Raw genomic sequence first — 17,875 nt, 5'->3', positions numbered from 1 at the left:
AGATGGGTTTTAACTATGGGTCAAGTCTAGCGCCGGCGCGTCCATAGAGGCGACCTAGGCGGCTGCCTAGGGCGGCAGAATAGAGAGGGCGGCATCCCCGACTCTACCCTCACCACCTGCGCCCTCAGTTCGCGTCTAGGGTGGCAGGATAGAGAGGGTGGGGTCCGCTACACTACCCTAACCACCCGGGCCCTCAATTATATCCGCGTCTAGGGTGGCAGAATAGAGAGGGTTGGGGTTGAGGGCGGCGTGACCCGTCTTTTGCCTAGAGCGGCAGTTCAGCTTGCTCCAGCCCTGGTCAAGTCACACCCATTTTCTACTGACTGACCAATGGTTTCATGGCAAAGTTTTGAGTGGGAGATTTTCTTTGTCTTTGGACCACTCATGAGCAAAATGAGGGTCCTCTCTGAATATATAAAAATGGGCTTTAAGTCTAAGCATTAAAGAATGCAAGCCGTTTAAGTTATTATCATGCACTCAGCATCATGAGTTATAAAATAGCAGGAGAAACGTAATGATACTAAACACGGACCAATCAGTGCAGATTAGCATCATGCTATGGAGGGGTTTAGGAACAAATGAATCGCTGAACGAATCATATGGTCGTTGGGATAATTATGTAAAAATGAATGCATATTATAAGACAATGAAAGTGTTTTTGACCTTGCATGCATATCAGACTGTTGTTGGAGACCCCCAAAACCAAAATATGACAATTTTAATGCATAAATGAGGCTTTTTAAAATTTTATTTCGCCTTCAGATGGACACTATTAGTCCTCACATTTACACCTTTTTCTTTTATTAAGCAGCTCAAACAATGTTTTAAAAAACTATTATCAAAATGTTAAAAGAAAATACTCAAAATTAAAAGCTGAACAATATCTATGGGCCTGAAAATGTGTGTATAAAACTGAACAGAGAAAGACAGCAGCAAATGACAGCTCTTTGCAGCAGTCTTGTATTTCCCTTGGTGGTGTGGAGGGAATGAAGACAAGTCGGTCAGGACCCCCACCACCCCACCCGATTGCAGTTAAATTACAGGCTGGGGTGAGAGGGCATCCTGTGGCTGTTTCAGTAGGCCAGCGGTCGACACTTCACATCCAGATGAATGAAGAGGAAAGGTGTCGACAGCATGACTTGTCAAGCTGTTTTAAATGGTTTGAGGCGGCATTTGAGAGAAAGGGCAGGTACTCCAGTATGAGTTTGCCCTAAAGGCCTATAACAAATGTCAGTCATATCAAACTGCCTTAAAACATCATGAAAAATGAAAGGTGCAACCAAAATATAAGAATATGAAAGACAATTTTCAGATTCTCAACTATTATGGACGTGTTGGAGTTCCATTGGAGTACATGTTGGAGTAAATATTCATATACTGTAATTAATGTTGCATGTAGCCTACACACTTTATACACACACAAACACACAGTGCTTTTGAGTAAAAGTAACACCAACAAATGCATACTGTATATTAAATGATAGCTAGTTCTGATTGTGGTAGCTGCTGATAAACTCACATATAATGCCATAAATTATAAAAAATATATATTGACAACTTCACCAGAGGTTCCAGGTTATTCTTTTTTATGCAGGCATGTAGCCAAGGTGGGTTCACGTGGTTCAACCACCCCCCCCCCCCATTTTTGTTATTTATGAATTTTCAAATGTACTTTTGTACAAGAGAGGCTTAAAAATTGTGAAGCTCAACATTGTTATTAATAAATTATTGAATTTCTTATCATGCAAATGGCCAAATTCTGACTGAACTGTGGCCAGTTTGCAATTTGCATAATAAATGACAATAGGCCACAAATTAAACAGATTGGTTTTTTTCCTAATGATCTATGATGTAATACATTTGTATTTTAAAAGTATTTTTAAAATCTTTTATTTCTTAATTGTAGATCTTTTGGAAACATTTTTGGTACATCAAAAAATTTGGTTATGATGACCATCCGACAATATAATTCAGCAAAAAAATTGTGCATAAAATGCAGTATTTAAACTTTAGAATTAAATGATAAAATGAGGCATATAATTGCAAAAATATAAATTTTTTTGAGGAAAAAATAGAACCACCCTTTTCACTAGGCTGGCTACAGGCCTGTTATCATTGTTTTTACATAATGTAAATGCATACTAAATGAGAAATGCAATTGAAAATGTCTGTAAAATCCACTGTTTAGTACAGGGGGTGGTCAAAATGGCAACGTCTACTTGAGATTTCGAGCCAAATAAGATTAAAATCAAATTATATTAATCAATTTTTCCACTTTGCCATTTAGATTGCATCCCTCTCTAAACAACACACCTCTACTTGGCAATAACAAGCTTTGATACTGTTAATATTTACATATTGCATGCACAATTATATATTCTACTTTTTGTTGTAGGAAAATTCGTGTACTTTTTTTTACACAAATCATTTTCGGTCTTTTTTTTGGTGCTGTTTGTGTTTACCTCATAGTTCAGTCTTGCAGGCGTTGAACTTCCATATTGCCAACAGAGAGTGATTTGCCATCAACTTTTCGTAGTCAAATACCCGTTTTACTGTTTTGCTTTTCTGTGCTTTACGGTTTCTTTGCTATTTAATTGCACAGTCGAGTGAAGTGCCCGTCGTTAGTTCGCGAACTGAAACAAACTGCGGTGGCGTGGCGACCAATTCATTGAACCGACTCAAAAGAACGATTTATTCAGGAAATACGAACTAACCTCAGCTAAACTAATCAAAATAGTTTTATGCAGTTTGGCATATGCCTACTAAAACTATGACATATGTAATATATGGGATTATTTTGATAACCACCGCAAATAGGCTATTTTACAAGCTCATTATGCCCATTTCTACTGTATATGTAACAGGTTACATATTGTAGATGCCCTTTGGTTTCCATGAACGAGACAGAGAGTTTCTGACGGGTGCTTGATTCTTTATTATGCTCAAGACGAGAGCCATTAAACTTTCGTTGCGTAGCACCGTGAAACTACACAAAGAAACAACAAAAATCAATAAAAACAACTTGTATACAGAATAATACGACAAATAAAGATATAATGTACAGAGCGACATATGAAAGTGAAACAATGAAGTATATAACGACAGTTTGAAACAACTAATAAGAAGGCAGAGCTCACGATTAACATATACATACAAATGAACTCATGTGGCTTAAATATTAACTTCACATACCTCGCTCCGCTTTCCCAAAGGGTTCTATTAAATAAATTGTGCAGGATTAAGCCTCCCTTTTTCCATAAATCGCACAGCAACGTGTCTTCTCTTCGCTCCTGCTAGCCTGATTAACCTATTAGTCACCTAGGCTACCGAAACACGTGACATGCTCTGATGCTCTAAAATTATTTAAAGGCATATAATGATTTAGTGGTCACTTACACTCCCACCAATTATTTTATGATAAATTGAAAGAACAAACTGAAATGAATCAGAACATGATTTTGAACTATAACATGACCACGTTTACTTTTCATGACTATCAAGTATTTCAGAAATAATTATTTGGTCTGATGAGAGTGTATCATCCCAGTTACTAACAGTCAGTCTTCTTCAAGAAGTACAACTAATTTCTGAATCGGTCTTTCAATGATTGAGAGCTTGGGGGTCTGATTACGTTTGTTAGTGAGCTTTCGTTCTGCTACTCGTACCTTTACTCGTCTCACAAATCCATCACTCTCTTTGACAGTTTCAACCACTCTGCCCAACTGCCATTGACTTCTTGGGAGCATATCCTCTTTGATTATTACAACATCATTTACTCTGAGGTTTCTGCGAGGAGTGTGCCACTTTTGGCGTGTTGAAATATTAAGCAAGTATTCCTTCTTCCAGCGACTCCAAAATTGCTCAACCAAGTATTGGACTCTTCGCCATCTTTTCGTAGCGTACATGTCTTCTTTAACAAATTTTCCTGGAGGTGGAAGTGCAACATCAGACTTCATAAGTATTAGGTGGTTTGGAGTTAGAGGCTCTAGTGAATTTGGATCATTAATGCCATCTACTGTAAGCGGGCGACTGTTAACTATGGCCATTGCCTCATAGAACAATGTTCTAAGTGAAGCATCGTCAAGTCTACCAGGACACAGTGCAATTGTGGCATTAAGTACACTGCGCACAGTTCGTATTTGTCGTTCCCAGACACCTCCAGTGTGACTTGCAGAAGGAGCATTAAAAGCAAACTCACATTGTTTCTCTGCGAGAAAGACTTCCAGAGTTTTGATGTCGACTTGTTTCAGGCAATCTTTGAATTCGTTCCTGGCCCCGACAAAGTTTGTACCTTGATCACAATAAAGTTTGCAAACTGCTCCTCTGAGGCTTATAAAGCATCTCAATGCATTGATGAAGGCATCTGTGGACAAATCTTCAATCATTTCAATATGAACTGCGCGAGATGACAGACAAGTGAATATTAGACCGTATCGCTTGTATTCTTTGCGAGCTCTCTTCACGACAAATGGCCCAAAACAGTCCATGCCACAAAATGTAAAGGGAGCAGATACTTCGACACGCTCCTTGGGAAGTTCGGCCATTCGTTGTTCTTCTGTCGGTCGTCTAAGTCTTCGACACTGCACACACTTGTGTATCAGCTTAGCAACTGATTTGCTACCTCCAATGACCCAGAATCCATTCATTCTAAGCTGCATTTGAGTTTGAGTTCGACCCTGATGGCAAATTTTGGCATGATAATGTGACAGAATTAGCTTGGTGATGTAACTATCCCTTGGTAGAATCACAGGATGTTTGAGGTCTTGACTGAGTGATGACTTCTTCAATCTTCCCCCTACCCGAAGAAGACCTTTGTCCAAAACAGGATCCAGTTGATACAACGCACTAGAATTTGGAAGAGCAATCCCATTTTCAATCATTCTCATTTCTTTGGAAAATGCTTCCTGCTGCATGAGCTTGATCACCACTTCAGCAGCTCTCTGACGCTCCTCAACAGTTATATGGTCAGTGGAGCATTTCTTTTTCAATCCAAGTCTTTTTATCCTTGCCACAACCTTCAGAAGCATTGACCAGCAAGAAAATCGTCTGAAACGACTTAAAATGTCGGAACTGTCACTAACTGTGGTCACAAATGTTTGGACTGGTTTAACTTCGGGGTCACCAACAAGCAAATTGGCAGAGGTATGTGGTGTTGGATTCACTTCTTGTTCCCACAGAAATTTGGGACCTCTTAACCAGGTTGAAGTAGCAATGTCAGAGGCATGAAACCCTCGAGAAGCATGATCAGCCGGGTTCTCTAAGGTATTAATATAGTACCACAGGCTTGGATCTGTAATGTCCCTTATGAGTTGCACACGGTTAGCAACGAATACATGAAACCGTCTTGCTTCGTTATTAATATAAGCCAAAACAACCTGTGAATCTGTCCAAAAGAATTCTCTGTCAATCTTCATTTCAAGCTCTGTCTTTAGCATGACACTTATCTTTGCAGATAGAACAGCCGCCGCAAGTTCCAGTCTTGGTATACTTGTGACTTTTGTAGGTGCGACTCTAGCCTTTGCCATTACCAAACTGCAGTGCACTTTACCTTTGTCATTTTTGAAACGAAGATAAGAGCAAGCTCCATATCCAATGTTGCTCGCATCGGAGAAGTGGTGCAGCTCCGTTTCAATGATCTCATTGAAGGTGTCAGGGTGATAACATCTTGGTATGACAACTTCTTTAAGCCTTTGAAGTCCACCTTTCCAATCCTCCCACCGTGAATACATGTCTTCTGGTAGCTGATCATCCCATCCAATGTTTTTCCGACATAGTTCCTGCAGGATGCACTTTCCCTGAAGAATAAAGGGTGCCACAAACCCAATTGGGTCGAACAGGGAACTAATGACAGACAAGATTCCACGGCGGGTCGATGGCTGATCTTTATAGTTGATGTTGAATTGAAAATTGTCATCCCTTGTTGACCACTGAACACCAAGTACACGTCCTGTTGGTGTTGCTTCAGGGTTTAAATTGAGAGGTTTAGAGACAATATCCCTTTCAGATGGGTCTATGCAGCAGAGAACATCTTCCTTATTGGAGTTGAATTTATGAAGCCGTAAACCTCCTTGTTTACAGAGTGCTTGAGCATCAGTAATTAGTTCCTTGGCTTCATCAATTGAACGAACACTGGCTAGCCCATCGTCTACATAGAAGTTTCTTTTAACAAACTCTGAAGCTGTTGGGTGTTTAACTTCGTACTGCTGTGCCAGGTACTTCAAACCGAAATTGGCACACCCAGGAGACGATGTAGCGCCAAAGAGATGGACTGTCATGCGATAGTCTTGAGGCTCTTTCTCCCAGTCTCCATCCTCCCACCATAAGAACCTCAGATAATTACGTTCGTCTGGAGGAACAAGGAACTGGTGAAACATCTTTTCTATATCACAGGTGACTGCGACTAGCTCCTTTCTGAAGCGGCAGAGTACTCCAACTAATGAATTTATTAGATCAGGCCCAGTCAACAGAGTGTCGTTTAGAGATATACCACTAAACTTAGCTGAACAGTCGAACACAACCCTCAGCTTACCTGGTTTCTGAGGGTGGTATACTCCGTGGTGTGGAATATACCATACAGTCTCTCCTTCTGATATCTCAGGGGCTAGTTCAGCATCACCTTTGTCAACGACTTCCTTCATGAAGACTTTGTAGTCATCCGAATATTGCTTGTTAGATTTGAGCTTTTTCTTCAATTGCTGCAGCCGGGCAACTGCCAGCCTTCTATTATTTGGCAGTGATGGTTGGCTGATACTTTTGAAAGGGAGGGGAAGTTCATAATGTCCATTATCCTTCTGTTTGATGTTGGTACTGAGATGTTGAATGAAACGAACATCCTCTTGAGACACACTTTTATCCTCATAACCTTTCTCATTAAAATCTGACTCAAGAATTTTCAAGACATCATTGGGTGATGGAACAAATATCTCCTTGACTGCAACTCTGTGGACAAAGCTCTGATTTCCCTGCCTGTCTAGGTGTGGATTAGAGAGACCTATAATGCTCCAACCAAGTTCAGTTCTTTGTGCGAATGGTTCATTTTCATGACCAATTATAACTTCAAGGGGAGCTAGAGCTGAAGGGCAGTCATATCCGATTAATAATCCGACTTCGCAGTTCTGCAGTGGTGGCAATTGATTGGCCAGATGTTTTAGGTGAGGCCACTCCAGTGCTGTGCTCTTCGTTGGGATATAGGACTTATCAACAGGAATGAAGTCTCTTGTATATGCTTGCCGTAACTGAATGGAGTTTGCTGCTTGGAGTCCTCTAACTTGCAGACCGCAAACCCTGTTACTTGCCGTTATAGTATCCACAGCTGTCATAGTGCTTAATCTAAGTTGAACTGGTTGCTTGACTGCATTTAGATCATCAAGAAGATCTTCCAAAATGAATGTTGAGTCACTCTGCGTGTCCAGTAGCGCATAAGTGAGTACTTCCCTTTGAGGCTCTTCCACTGTTGAAATAAGGACTGGCACAATACTGGAAGTAGCAGAAGAGCTTTGTGTGAGTGCATGGGCCATAACTTTCTGAACTTCCTGACTTGCTTGTACTTCTGTTGAAGTTTTATTTAATGGTTTTGGAGACACCATATGTCTTTCTTCATGTAAGCATGTGGGGTGATTGCGGCCACATGTTCCACACTTATGTCGTCTTCTGCATTTTTTTACAATGTGCCCTTTCCTGAGACACCCATAACAGAGCTGATTTTCTTGAATGAAGTTCTTCTTGTCTTCAATGGTTTTTTCTCCAAATGCAGAACATTGGACAATGCTGTGGTTTTCATCTTTACAGACAATGCATGATACTTTTGACTTTACGCTAGATGTATTAAGCCCTTTAGAACTGAACTCTTTCACGTCAGTCTTTGTACTGAGTGCCTTAGCTCGCTTGGGGAACTTTTCATCTGAATTTTTCATATTCATGAATGGGGAAGTAATGGGGTTACAAGCTATTCTAGTTTCCTTTTGCAAGAACTCTGTAAAACACTTGAAACTTGGATAGTCCCCTGATGCATCTAATTCTTCCGTCACAATTCGATTCCACTTGTGTACAACCCATTCAGGAAGTTTCTTTAGTAGCTTGTAGTTTTCTTCACAGTCATTTAGAATAGATAATCCCTTAATGTGTGGCATTGCCTCAGCACATCCTTGCAGGAAATCTGTGAAGTCTCGCAGTGCAAGTGGGTCATTTATTCCAATTTTGGGCCACCTCATCAGCTTGTCTCTAAAGGCTTTTTGTAGTATGAATGAATTCCCATATCTATCTTGCAGGACCTTCCATGCTCCATGGTATGCATCCTCTGAATTTCTATAGAAATATCCCTCCACAGCCTTACGAGCTTCTCCAACAAGGTACTTTTTAAGATAGAACATCTTCTTACCAGGTGGGAGGGGCTTTCTTTCTATAAGAGCTATGAAGGACATCTTCCAATCTATGAATTTCAATGGATCACCAGCGAAGATCATGGGTTCAGGCACAGGCAGTCGATGTGTGCTTAGTGAGTCTGCTATTGCTTGAGCTAAAGAAACATTATTCTGAGATGGCTGGGCTTCATGCTCTGCCTTGAATGTTTGCTGAGGCAAGAACAATTCAGCTTCTGGGTTTAACTGAAATCTGTGAATGCTAGAATCTATTTCTTTATCACCAAATTGACTGATCCCTTCAAGATCATTGTACACTTTCACACGAGCTGCTGCTACTTTTACTTCCTTGTCTACTTGCAACTGATGCAGCCGTTTTCTTTCTTCTTCAAGCTTTAGCTGCATTTCTACCTCTCTTTGCTTTATTTCTGCTAGCATTTTAGCTTCAGAAAGCTTCCATTCACTCTCCATTTTATTAAGCTTTGCTTGTTGATCATGGATTTCCTGCATAGCTTTAGCTTGCTCTTGTTTTGCTGCAAGTTCAGCTTCTGCTTCAGCTCGCTTACTTGATATCTTGGAAGAGGTCTTTGACTGATTACCTGATCCTAACGATGACTCTGACATCACTGTGTTTGTTTTTGTGCATCCAAAGATTGATCCATATTCATCTTTATTTAAGACTTGTCTCACTCTTTCCTTCACAAGCTCTTCATTGTAATCTTCACCTATTGTCTCCAGCCGCTTACTCACAAGATCAATAATTTCAGCAGTCAGTGCAGCACAAGCATCCATACGATTGACAATGTCTGGAGATGTAGCATGGTTACGCAATATTGGCTCATAATGCTGATGGACTAGATTACATTGATTTTGAATGTCTTGCTGAATTTGTTCTAGATTCTCACGTGAACAGAACATTTTTAATGTTGATCTACAATCTTTTGCAGTCTCTTTCCAACTGTTATAAGCTTTATGGAAAGCTTTCTCTTGTCGCTTGGCTTCCTGTTCACGCATTTCCAGACCCCTTTCTGTGAAGCTTCTTTCACGTGTGCTTGATCTGACCTGCTGCACAACTGGGTTGCTTATTTCTACTGTTGGGAGTGACATTTCATCTGCTTGTTTGACTGCATGCGCTTCTTCATGTGTACTATGTGTATCTTCCATAGCCTCTTCAGCGTGTACAGCTTCCATAATTAAAGAGGAACTTAAGCAGTGAATAATAACACTCTCACCAGACCTCTAGCACGTAAGCACCCAAATAAATTAGCAAACAAGATCAATATAAATGCAAACAGCAGTATATGACATCCAAAATATTAGCTTGTAACAGGAATAACAAGGAAATGTCAGTTTTCAAATAAGTACAGCTAACATTAACACTGATTGTAAATTTTCTAATGCTAAATAAAATAAATTAAGTTCTTTTTTTTTTTTCTTAAATTCTACTCAAATAATGTAATTCAAATCTTAAACTATGAAGTAAATGTTCTTTATAACATTATTTATTTCCTTTTATTTAAAGTCCTTTGTAAATTTAACCTTTTAACTCAAATGTCCATAAAATATTTGCTTTTCCTTTAAAGCATTAAAATTACTAAGTTCAAGATGACTTGATGCTGCTTACGTAGGAATATGTTGTTCTTAAACTCTCTTGCCACTCAAAGTCTCCCACTGTATCTGCAACAGTGAATGACAGCACGCGCGCCACCTCCGACTAGTATGGGTAACTGCAGCCTCCGATCAGCCTGTGCGATGACGTCACGACCCTGCCAGCTGCCAGCCTCGTCTCGATGAAACAGATGCGTGGTTCCTTTAAGCGTCGAGTTTCACTGTAGATGCCCTTTGGTTTCCATGAACGAGACAGAGAGTTTCTGACGGGTGCTTGATTCTTTATTATGCTCAAGACGAGAGCCATTAAACTTTCGTTGCGTAGCACCGTGAAACTACACAAAGAAACAACAAAAATCAATAAAAACAACTTGTATACAGAATAATACGACAAATAAAGATATAATGTACAGAGCGACATATGAAAGTGAAACAGTGAAGTATATAACGACAGTTTGAAACAACTAATAAGAAGGCAGAGCTCACGATTAACATATACATACAAATGAACTCATGTGGCTTAAATATTAACTTCACATACCTCGCTCCGCTTTCCCAAAGGGTTCTATTAAATAAATTGTGCAGGATTAAGCCTCCCTTTTTCCATAAATCGCACAGCAACGTGTCTTCTCTTCGCTCCTGCTAGCCTGATTAACCTATTAGTCACCTAGGCTACCGAAACACGTGACATGCTCTGATGCTCTAAAATTATTTAAAGGCATATAATGATTTAGTGGTCACTTACACATATACAGAGGTCGTTTTAAGGTGAGTAGTCTCGGACTGTGGGAATTAGTAAACAAACAGCCATTTAAATGTAAAAATGTTTTTTTTATTTGACATTAGCTGAAATTAAGCTTTAAAAAATCAAATAAATGCTTTAAAGTAATAAATAAAATGTAAAACCAAAGCAAAATGTTAAACCACGCGAGGAGTACTATGTACTGTTGACCAAAAGATGGCGGTGTTTTTCAGATGTTGACTTGTGTAGTAGGTGTGAACTGTTGACAGATACACAGGTGAGGTGTCTCAATTTTGCTAAAACTTTTAGCCTTTATTTGTTTTATTTTCCCCAAGACAATTAGTCTATGAAATAAGCTAAATCTGAAACAGAAATTCACTAGTGTAGTGAACTTTGATGCTTGATCATCCCTCCTCCTAGTTCTTGCACACGTAACTCAAGAGTCTTTGCCAGATTATGCAAAAACAGATTCTGCCAGAAATGGAGAGGACATGACGGGACATTTCCATTCACTGACTCTTAGAGAGACCTCTACACAAGACCTGCTGCCTTCGTATCATAAACCCGTGAAACAGCAGATACACGGCAGTCACAGCTCAACCTCTGCATCCCGCAGCCAACTCTCTCTCTTTCTCCAAAGACATCAAAACTATCCTGTGATTTCTCCTGATGCTCTGAACTTCCACTTACTGATCAAACAGGGATCACCTCTAAGCTAAACCCAAACCACTTTACTTATATGACAATCTTCTAGATTCAGGTAAGTGGAGTTGAATGGAATATGTATGCAATGACCTTATTTCATGTCTATACAGTTGAAGTCAGAATTTTTTGCACCGCTTTGAATTTTCTTTTTCTTTTAAAAATTTTTCCCAAATGATGTTTGACAGAGCAATGAAATTTTCACAGTATGTCTGATAATATTTTTTTTTCCGGAGAAAGTCTTATTTGTTTTATTTAGGCTAGAATAAAAGCAGTGTTTAATTTTTAAACACCATTTTAAGATCAAAATTATTATCCCCTTTAAGCGATATTTTTTTTGATAGTCTACAGAACAAACCATCATTATACAACACCTTACCTAGTTACCATAACCTGCCTAGTTAACTTAATTAACCTAGTTAAACCTTTAAATGTCACTTTAAGCTGTAGAGAAGTGTCTTGAAAAATATTTAGTCAAGTATTATTTACTGTCGTCATGGCAAAGATAAAATAAATCAGTTATTAGAGATGAGTTATTAAAACTATTATGTTTAGAAATGTGCTGAACAAATCTCTCCGTTAAACAGAAATTGGGGAAAGAATAAACTATTAATTCAGCTAATAATTTGGGGGGGCTAATAATTCTGACTTCAACTGTATATTAGAAGTTATATTTATATTAGAAGTGATATTTATTAGACATTATAAATAACTCACACATGCAATTTATTCGTTCTAAATTAACAGTATTGTATCATTTATAATTTATAATATTTTAGTTGCATGCAGTTTTCCAATATGAGACTGAATACACTTTGAGTAATCTACAAATAAATATGGATTCTGATAATACTTCATCTGATTAAGGGGAAATGTGATCTTAAATATGACTATGACTATGTTTAGAGTTAAGGGGATATTCAAAAGTGTTTTTACAGTGTGAGATTCAATTTTGTGGTCAGATGCTAACAGCATCCTAGCATTTCTGCACACGTGCGCAGTTAACCACTGCATATTTCAAGTTTTTAAGAATATAAAAATAACATTCATTCATTCATTCATTAATTTTCTTGTCGGCTTAGTCCCTTTATTAATCCGGGGTCGCCACAGCGGAATTCTTGCTGTCAGGCGACAGCACTACCTACTGCGTCACTTCCTTGCCATAAAAATAACAATAAGTTACATTTTGAGATTTTACTTCTGGCAATAAAAGGAGTATATTAATATTATTTAGTCTATTAAACAATAGACTAAATTAATTGTTATTAAAATGTTTAATAACAATTCATTCCTGTTTATTAGTTAGTTTGATAGTTAGCATGACGTCACTAACTTTATTAACTCTTTAAGTTTTTTACTTTTTATAGAACTGTACTGTAAATATGTGCTATGGTGTGACATCACAAAAGAAAAAACAACTCCTAACAATAAATAAATTGTGTGAGAGTGATTTAACTTCATTGTTGGACACTTATCTTCATATAGGGCTATTTGGTTTTTTATGAAATTCTGAATAATGTTAATTAGTTTTTTTCAAAACTGCTAATTTGTCCATCGTTTACTCAAGTTTGAAATCTGCTAATCACCAAAGATGTTATTTTTAAAAATGTGAATAACCAAACAGTTGCTGGTTTCCATTGACTAACATAGTATGTAAAATAAATAAATAAAATACTTTTATTTAGTATATAATATATATGATGCTCATGGACCAAAAGCTTCAAAAAATGTTCTTTCGTGTTGAGCACAATGATCTACATAAAGTGCATAAAGTAAATAATATGTAAAAAATGGACTGACAGTATTTATTTAATGTATTTATTTGTATTTATGTATTTTTCAGTGTGTATTTATTCAGCTGATATACAGTGGAAGTCAGAATTATTCCCCCTTCTGTTAAATATTACATTTTATATATTTTTTCCCCAATTTCCTTTTAACGCAAAAAAATTTTTTTTTCAACACATTTTTAAACATAATAGTTTTTATCAACCCAGGCTGCATCCGATTACGCCCCTTTATATTGACCTTATTCTAAAATGCGGAAGTGCGCCTGTTTTCGCGATTGTCTTAGAACTTCCGATTCAGTCGCCTATGGGAGAAATGACTAGGAATAATATACGGCAGAAAACGGTCAAACTACTTGCTCTACAGACAAATGTTTGCATGACTATACAGACCAAGTAGAATAATATAATAAGAAAATATCAAATTGCAACATCAAGCAGCGTAACGAGCAGTTTTTAATGTCAAAAAATGAATGGAAGTGAATGAGACCGGAAGTCTCGTGCCAAAAAGATTTAAATGGCAGCGCCCGCTCGTCGACGGAGAATAAGGTGAATACATTTCTGGAGAGAGCAAAAAACTTTGTAGGAGCAACTTTTTTTTTTGCGAATCCGCTAGAGGCCGCTGTGTAGGGGTCTGCATTTCCGCGGCTGTAATGCGGGCCATGGCACTCAACTAGATTTCTTGCGCTGTGGGAATAAATTTCCGAATAAAGTGTGGGAGTGGTCGGTAACGGGTGTATTTTGAACGGGAGCAGGCGGTCTAACAATATCGCTCCTGACTCCCGAGCGAGCGAGCACGCGTATGTGTGTGAATGAGAGAGCGTGATGCTGAATTTAGCTTGTTTGTTGCTGTCTATGTGTGTGTATGTATGTGTGCAAATGTGTGTGTGTGTTTATACAGACAGCTTATTACAGGCTGTCTGGACTCTGTATACCTCCTGGGAACGGGCGCGGCGGGTAGAAATTGGGGCGGGTTGAGTAGCGGGACAACAAATGCTGAACATAAGCGAGAGTAGAAATTTCGTCCCACGCAGATCTCTACCGCAGTGTATGGTATTTGAGATTTCAAATTTCTCTTGCGAGTGCCATTTGCGCCTGCTATTTTCACGTAAATCGACCAAAGGCCGCTGTCGACCCCCTTTCCTAAACTCATCGTAGTGTTTTGAAAAGCAATCCAGAAAAAGAAAAGCCCTTACGGTAGCCTGATTTTTACCACATTTTCAGATTTTACCACATTCTCACCCTGTTATTTACTTGTTTATTTTTTATTTTTGGCTTTTGTTTTTGTTTCTGGAATCGTTCTTAACCAGAATCGTTGTCTCAGTCAACTCCGGTCTGTGTCCCAAGTTCGCCAACGTATGTGTTGAGCTACCTGACAAACTGGTAACAGCGGAAAAGCCGTCCAAACAGAAGTAATAGGTCATCTGGTAAGCTAGAAAAAGAACAGCGTCATACAACCCCGTAGCGCTCATTTTAAAGATGAAATGCAGCCATACGTAGCTCTGGCTACATAATTTGCCATCTCCAGAAATGTATATAGGGCTACGTTTTCAGAATGAGCCTATGTTGCTTTTAATAACCAATTTCTAATAACTGATTTTTTTTATCTTTGCATCATGACAGTACATAATATTTTACTAGATATTTTTCAAGATGCTAGGACTCAGCTTAACGATGGTTTGTTCCCTAGACAATTAAAAAAAAATGCTGAGGGGGCTAATAATATTGACCTTAAAATGCTTTAAATTGCTTTTATTCTAGCCGAAATAAAACAAATAAGACTTTCTCCAGAAGAAAAAGTATTATTAGACATACTGTGAAAATGTCCTTGCTCTGTTAAACATCATTTGGGAAATATTTGAAAAAAATAAAATAAAATTTAACAGGAGCGTGTATAATATGACTTCAACTGTATAAAATCAATATATGCACTACTCTCTTATTCAGCTTCTCTTACTTTCTTCATCTCTCACACTTTGAAGCCATGCTGAGAAGTGAACTTAGGGATATGGTGGTTGCAATGGTGCTTTGGGGCATCTTGTTGCCCTTTTGTCTCAGCCAGACCACCTCACCATCTCAGGATGGGAAAATAAAGTTTCGTCTGGCCGGATACCCTCGCAAGCACAATGAAGGGAGGATAGAGGTGTTTTACAATCGAGAGTGGGGCACTATCTGTGACGACGACTTCACACTGGCCAACGCTCATGTGCTGTGTCGCCAACTAGGGTTCGTGGAGGCACTAAGCTGGTCCCACAGTGCCAAATATGGACCGGGCAGCGGTGAGAATCAGTCTTATTTGCATATGGGCAGTTGACGGTAACACTTTACTAGAAGGGGTTTTTATTAGATGGACATTAAACCTTTATAATCATGATATGACACATTTCATGAATGACTTTATGCATGCTTTTAAAATCTGTCATTAAGTGTCATTGGCTCAGTTATGACATTTTTAATGCAACGTTGACATTGTTTGTTATGAGGGGTGTTCATTAGACTGTCATTAAACCTTTATAATCATGACATGACACATTTCATGAATGAGGTTATGCATGCTTATAACAACTGTACTTAATTGCCATTGGCTCAGTTATGACATTTTTAAAGCAAAGATGACATTGTTTGTTATGACAATGATGGGGTGTTCATTAGACTGTCCTTAAACTTTTATAATCATGACATGACACATGTCATGTATGTGAATGATTTTTTGCATGGTTATAACAACTCATTAACTGTCATTGGCTGAGTTTTGGTATTCTTAATGCAAAGGTGACATTGTTATGAGGGGTGTTCATTAGACTATCCTTAAACCTGTATAATCATGACATGACACATTTCATGAATATAAATGAGGTTATGCATGCTTATAGCAAGTATCATTAATTGTCATTGGCTCAATTATGATATTTGTAAAGAAAAGAGTTGTTTGCTCAGACAATGATGGGGTGTTCATTCATTAGACTGTCCTTAAACCTTTATAATCATAACATGACAAATTTCATGAATGCGAATGAGGTTATGCATGCTTATAACAACTGTCATTAATTGTCATTGGTGCAGTTATAATATTTTTAAATCAAAGATCACATTGTTTGCTCAGACAATGAAGGGGTGTTTATTAGACTGTCCTTAAACCTTTATAATCATGACATGACACATTTTATGAATGTGAATGAGGTTATGCATGCTTATAACAACTGTCATTAATTGTCACTGTCTCAGTTATGACATTTTTAAATCAAAGATGACATTGTTTGCTCAGACAATGAAGGGGTGTTCATTAGACTGTCATTAAACCTTTATAATAATAACATGACTCATTTCATGAATGTGCATGATTTTATGCATGCTTATAGCAGCTGTCATTAAGTGTCATTGACTCAGTTATGACATTCTCAATGCAATTGTTTGTTATAAAAACACATCACAAAATAAGTAAAACTGTTAATTATCATTCATTCATTCAATTTTGGCTTAGTCCCTTTATTAATCGGGACTCACCACAGTGGAATGAACCGCTAACTTATCCAGCACATGTTTCACGCAGCGGATGCCCTTCCAGCTGCAACCCATCTCTGGGAAACAAACCATTAATTAATTAACAGATAGTCATTTCAATGTGAAATCACTTCAATCATTTGCATAAAATGATCTGAAACGACGATAATATTGCTTATCGCAACAATTTCTGTGACAATATATCACACAACAAAAAATCTTCATCATGACAAGCCTAGTTGGTGTGACCGATAAAATAAGGTCAAGTCAAAAACTCATTTACATTTTAGTCTGTGCTGTTTGGATGCTTTCACATATCTGCAAATAAGCTTGCACTTTATGAAAGTTTTGTTGTAAGCTGGGTAAAAATCTATGTTTCTGCAGGTAAAATCTGGCTGGATAATGTGATTTGTGGAGGAAGTGAAAACAGCATTGAGAAATGTGTGTCCCGTGGCTGGGGGAACAGTGACTGCACGCACCAGGAAGATGCAGGGGTCATCTGCAAAGATGAGAGACTTCCAGGCTTTGCAGAGTCTAACATCATCGAGGTAAAAGATCCCTTTAATTAAATGCATAAGTAATTAATCAAGTGTGTTGTCTTAAATACACTCACCGGCCACTTTATTAATATTTACTGCATGTTAAGGCAAATTTCTAATCAGCCAATCGCATGGCAGCAACTCAATGCATTTAGGCGTCTAGACATGGTCAAGACTCAATGGATCAAACTGAGCATCAGAATGAGGAAGAAAGTTGATTTAAGTGACTTTGAACGTGGCATGGTTGTTGGTGCCAGACGGGCTGGTCTGAGTATTTCTGAAACTGCTGATCTACTGGGATTTTTACACACAACCATCTATAGGGTTTACAGAGAATGATCCAAAAAGAGAAAATATCCAGTGAGCGGCAGTTCTGTGAGTGCAAATGCCTTATTGATGCCAGAGGAGAATGGCCAGACTGGTTCAAGCTGAGAGAAAGGCAACAGTAACTAAAAAACACTCCTTACAACTGAGGTATGCAGAAGAGCATCTTTGAACACGTCGAACCTTGAGGCTTGATGCTTGGCACCGGGAGCCACTCTTGTCAGCTAAGAACAGGAAATTGAGGCCACAGTTCACACAGCCTAACCAAAATTGGACAATAGAAGATGGGGAAATGTTGCCTGGTTTGATGAATCT

General features: G+C 38.4%; 2 protein-coding genes across 9 annotated transcripts in view; one reads left to right on the top strand and one right to left on the bottom strand.

The window, feature by feature from the left end:
- The first annotated feature begins 2,680 nt into the window (after positions 1-2,680).
- loxl3a (lysyl oxidase-like 3a) overlaps positions 2,681-17,875 on the top strand; it is a 58,913-nt gene continuing 43,718 nt past the window's right edge. For 2 of the 8 annotated variants that reach the window (XM_087280764.1, XM_087280768.1), the window contains exons 1-6: positions 2,681-2,874; positions 10,721-10,733; positions 10,941-10,984; positions 11,128-11,467; positions 15,179-15,475; positions 17,082-17,245. In XM_087280764.1, the coding sequence (XP_087136890.1) occupies positions 15,181-15,475; positions 17,082-17,245 (459 nt within the window). In that variant the 5' untranslated portion in view covers positions 2,681-2,874; positions 10,721-10,733; positions 10,941-10,984; positions 11,128-11,467; positions 15,179-15,180. The other 6 variants (XM_087280766.1, XM_087280765.1, XM_087280769.1 and 3 more) reach the window with 6 other exon arrangements.
- Positions 2,912-10,651, bottom strand: LOC103912062 (uncharacterized). Its single transcript, XM_087280994.1, has 2 exons — positions 10,507-10,651; positions 2,912-10,300 (listed from the first exon to the last, which is right to left on the bottom strand). The coding sequence occupies exon 2, from the start codon at positions 9,546-9,548 to the stop codon at positions 3,558-3,560; it is 5,991 nt and encodes a 1,996-aa protein (XP_087137120.1). The 5' UTR covers positions 9,549-10,300; positions 10,507-10,651; the 3' UTR covers positions 2,912-3,557.

This window comes from Danio rerio, chromosome 14, assembly GCF_052040795.2.
Source record: "Danio rerio strain M-AB ecotype USA chromosome 14, GRCz13ab, whole genome shotgun sequence".
In the NCBI taxonomy this organism is placed as follows: Eukaryota; Metazoa; Chordata; class Actinopteri; order Cypriniformes; family Danionidae; genus Danio; species Danio rerio.
Note: the sequence above shows the minus strand (reverse complement) of the source record. Positions and strands in the feature narration are given on the sequence as shown.

Bases quoted from the DNA above. Each gene is read 5' to 3' on its own strand.
- LOC103912062 (XM_087280994.1), bottom strand. From the start codon at position 9,548: ATGGAAGCTGTACACGCTGAAGAGGCTATGGAAGATACACATAGTACA.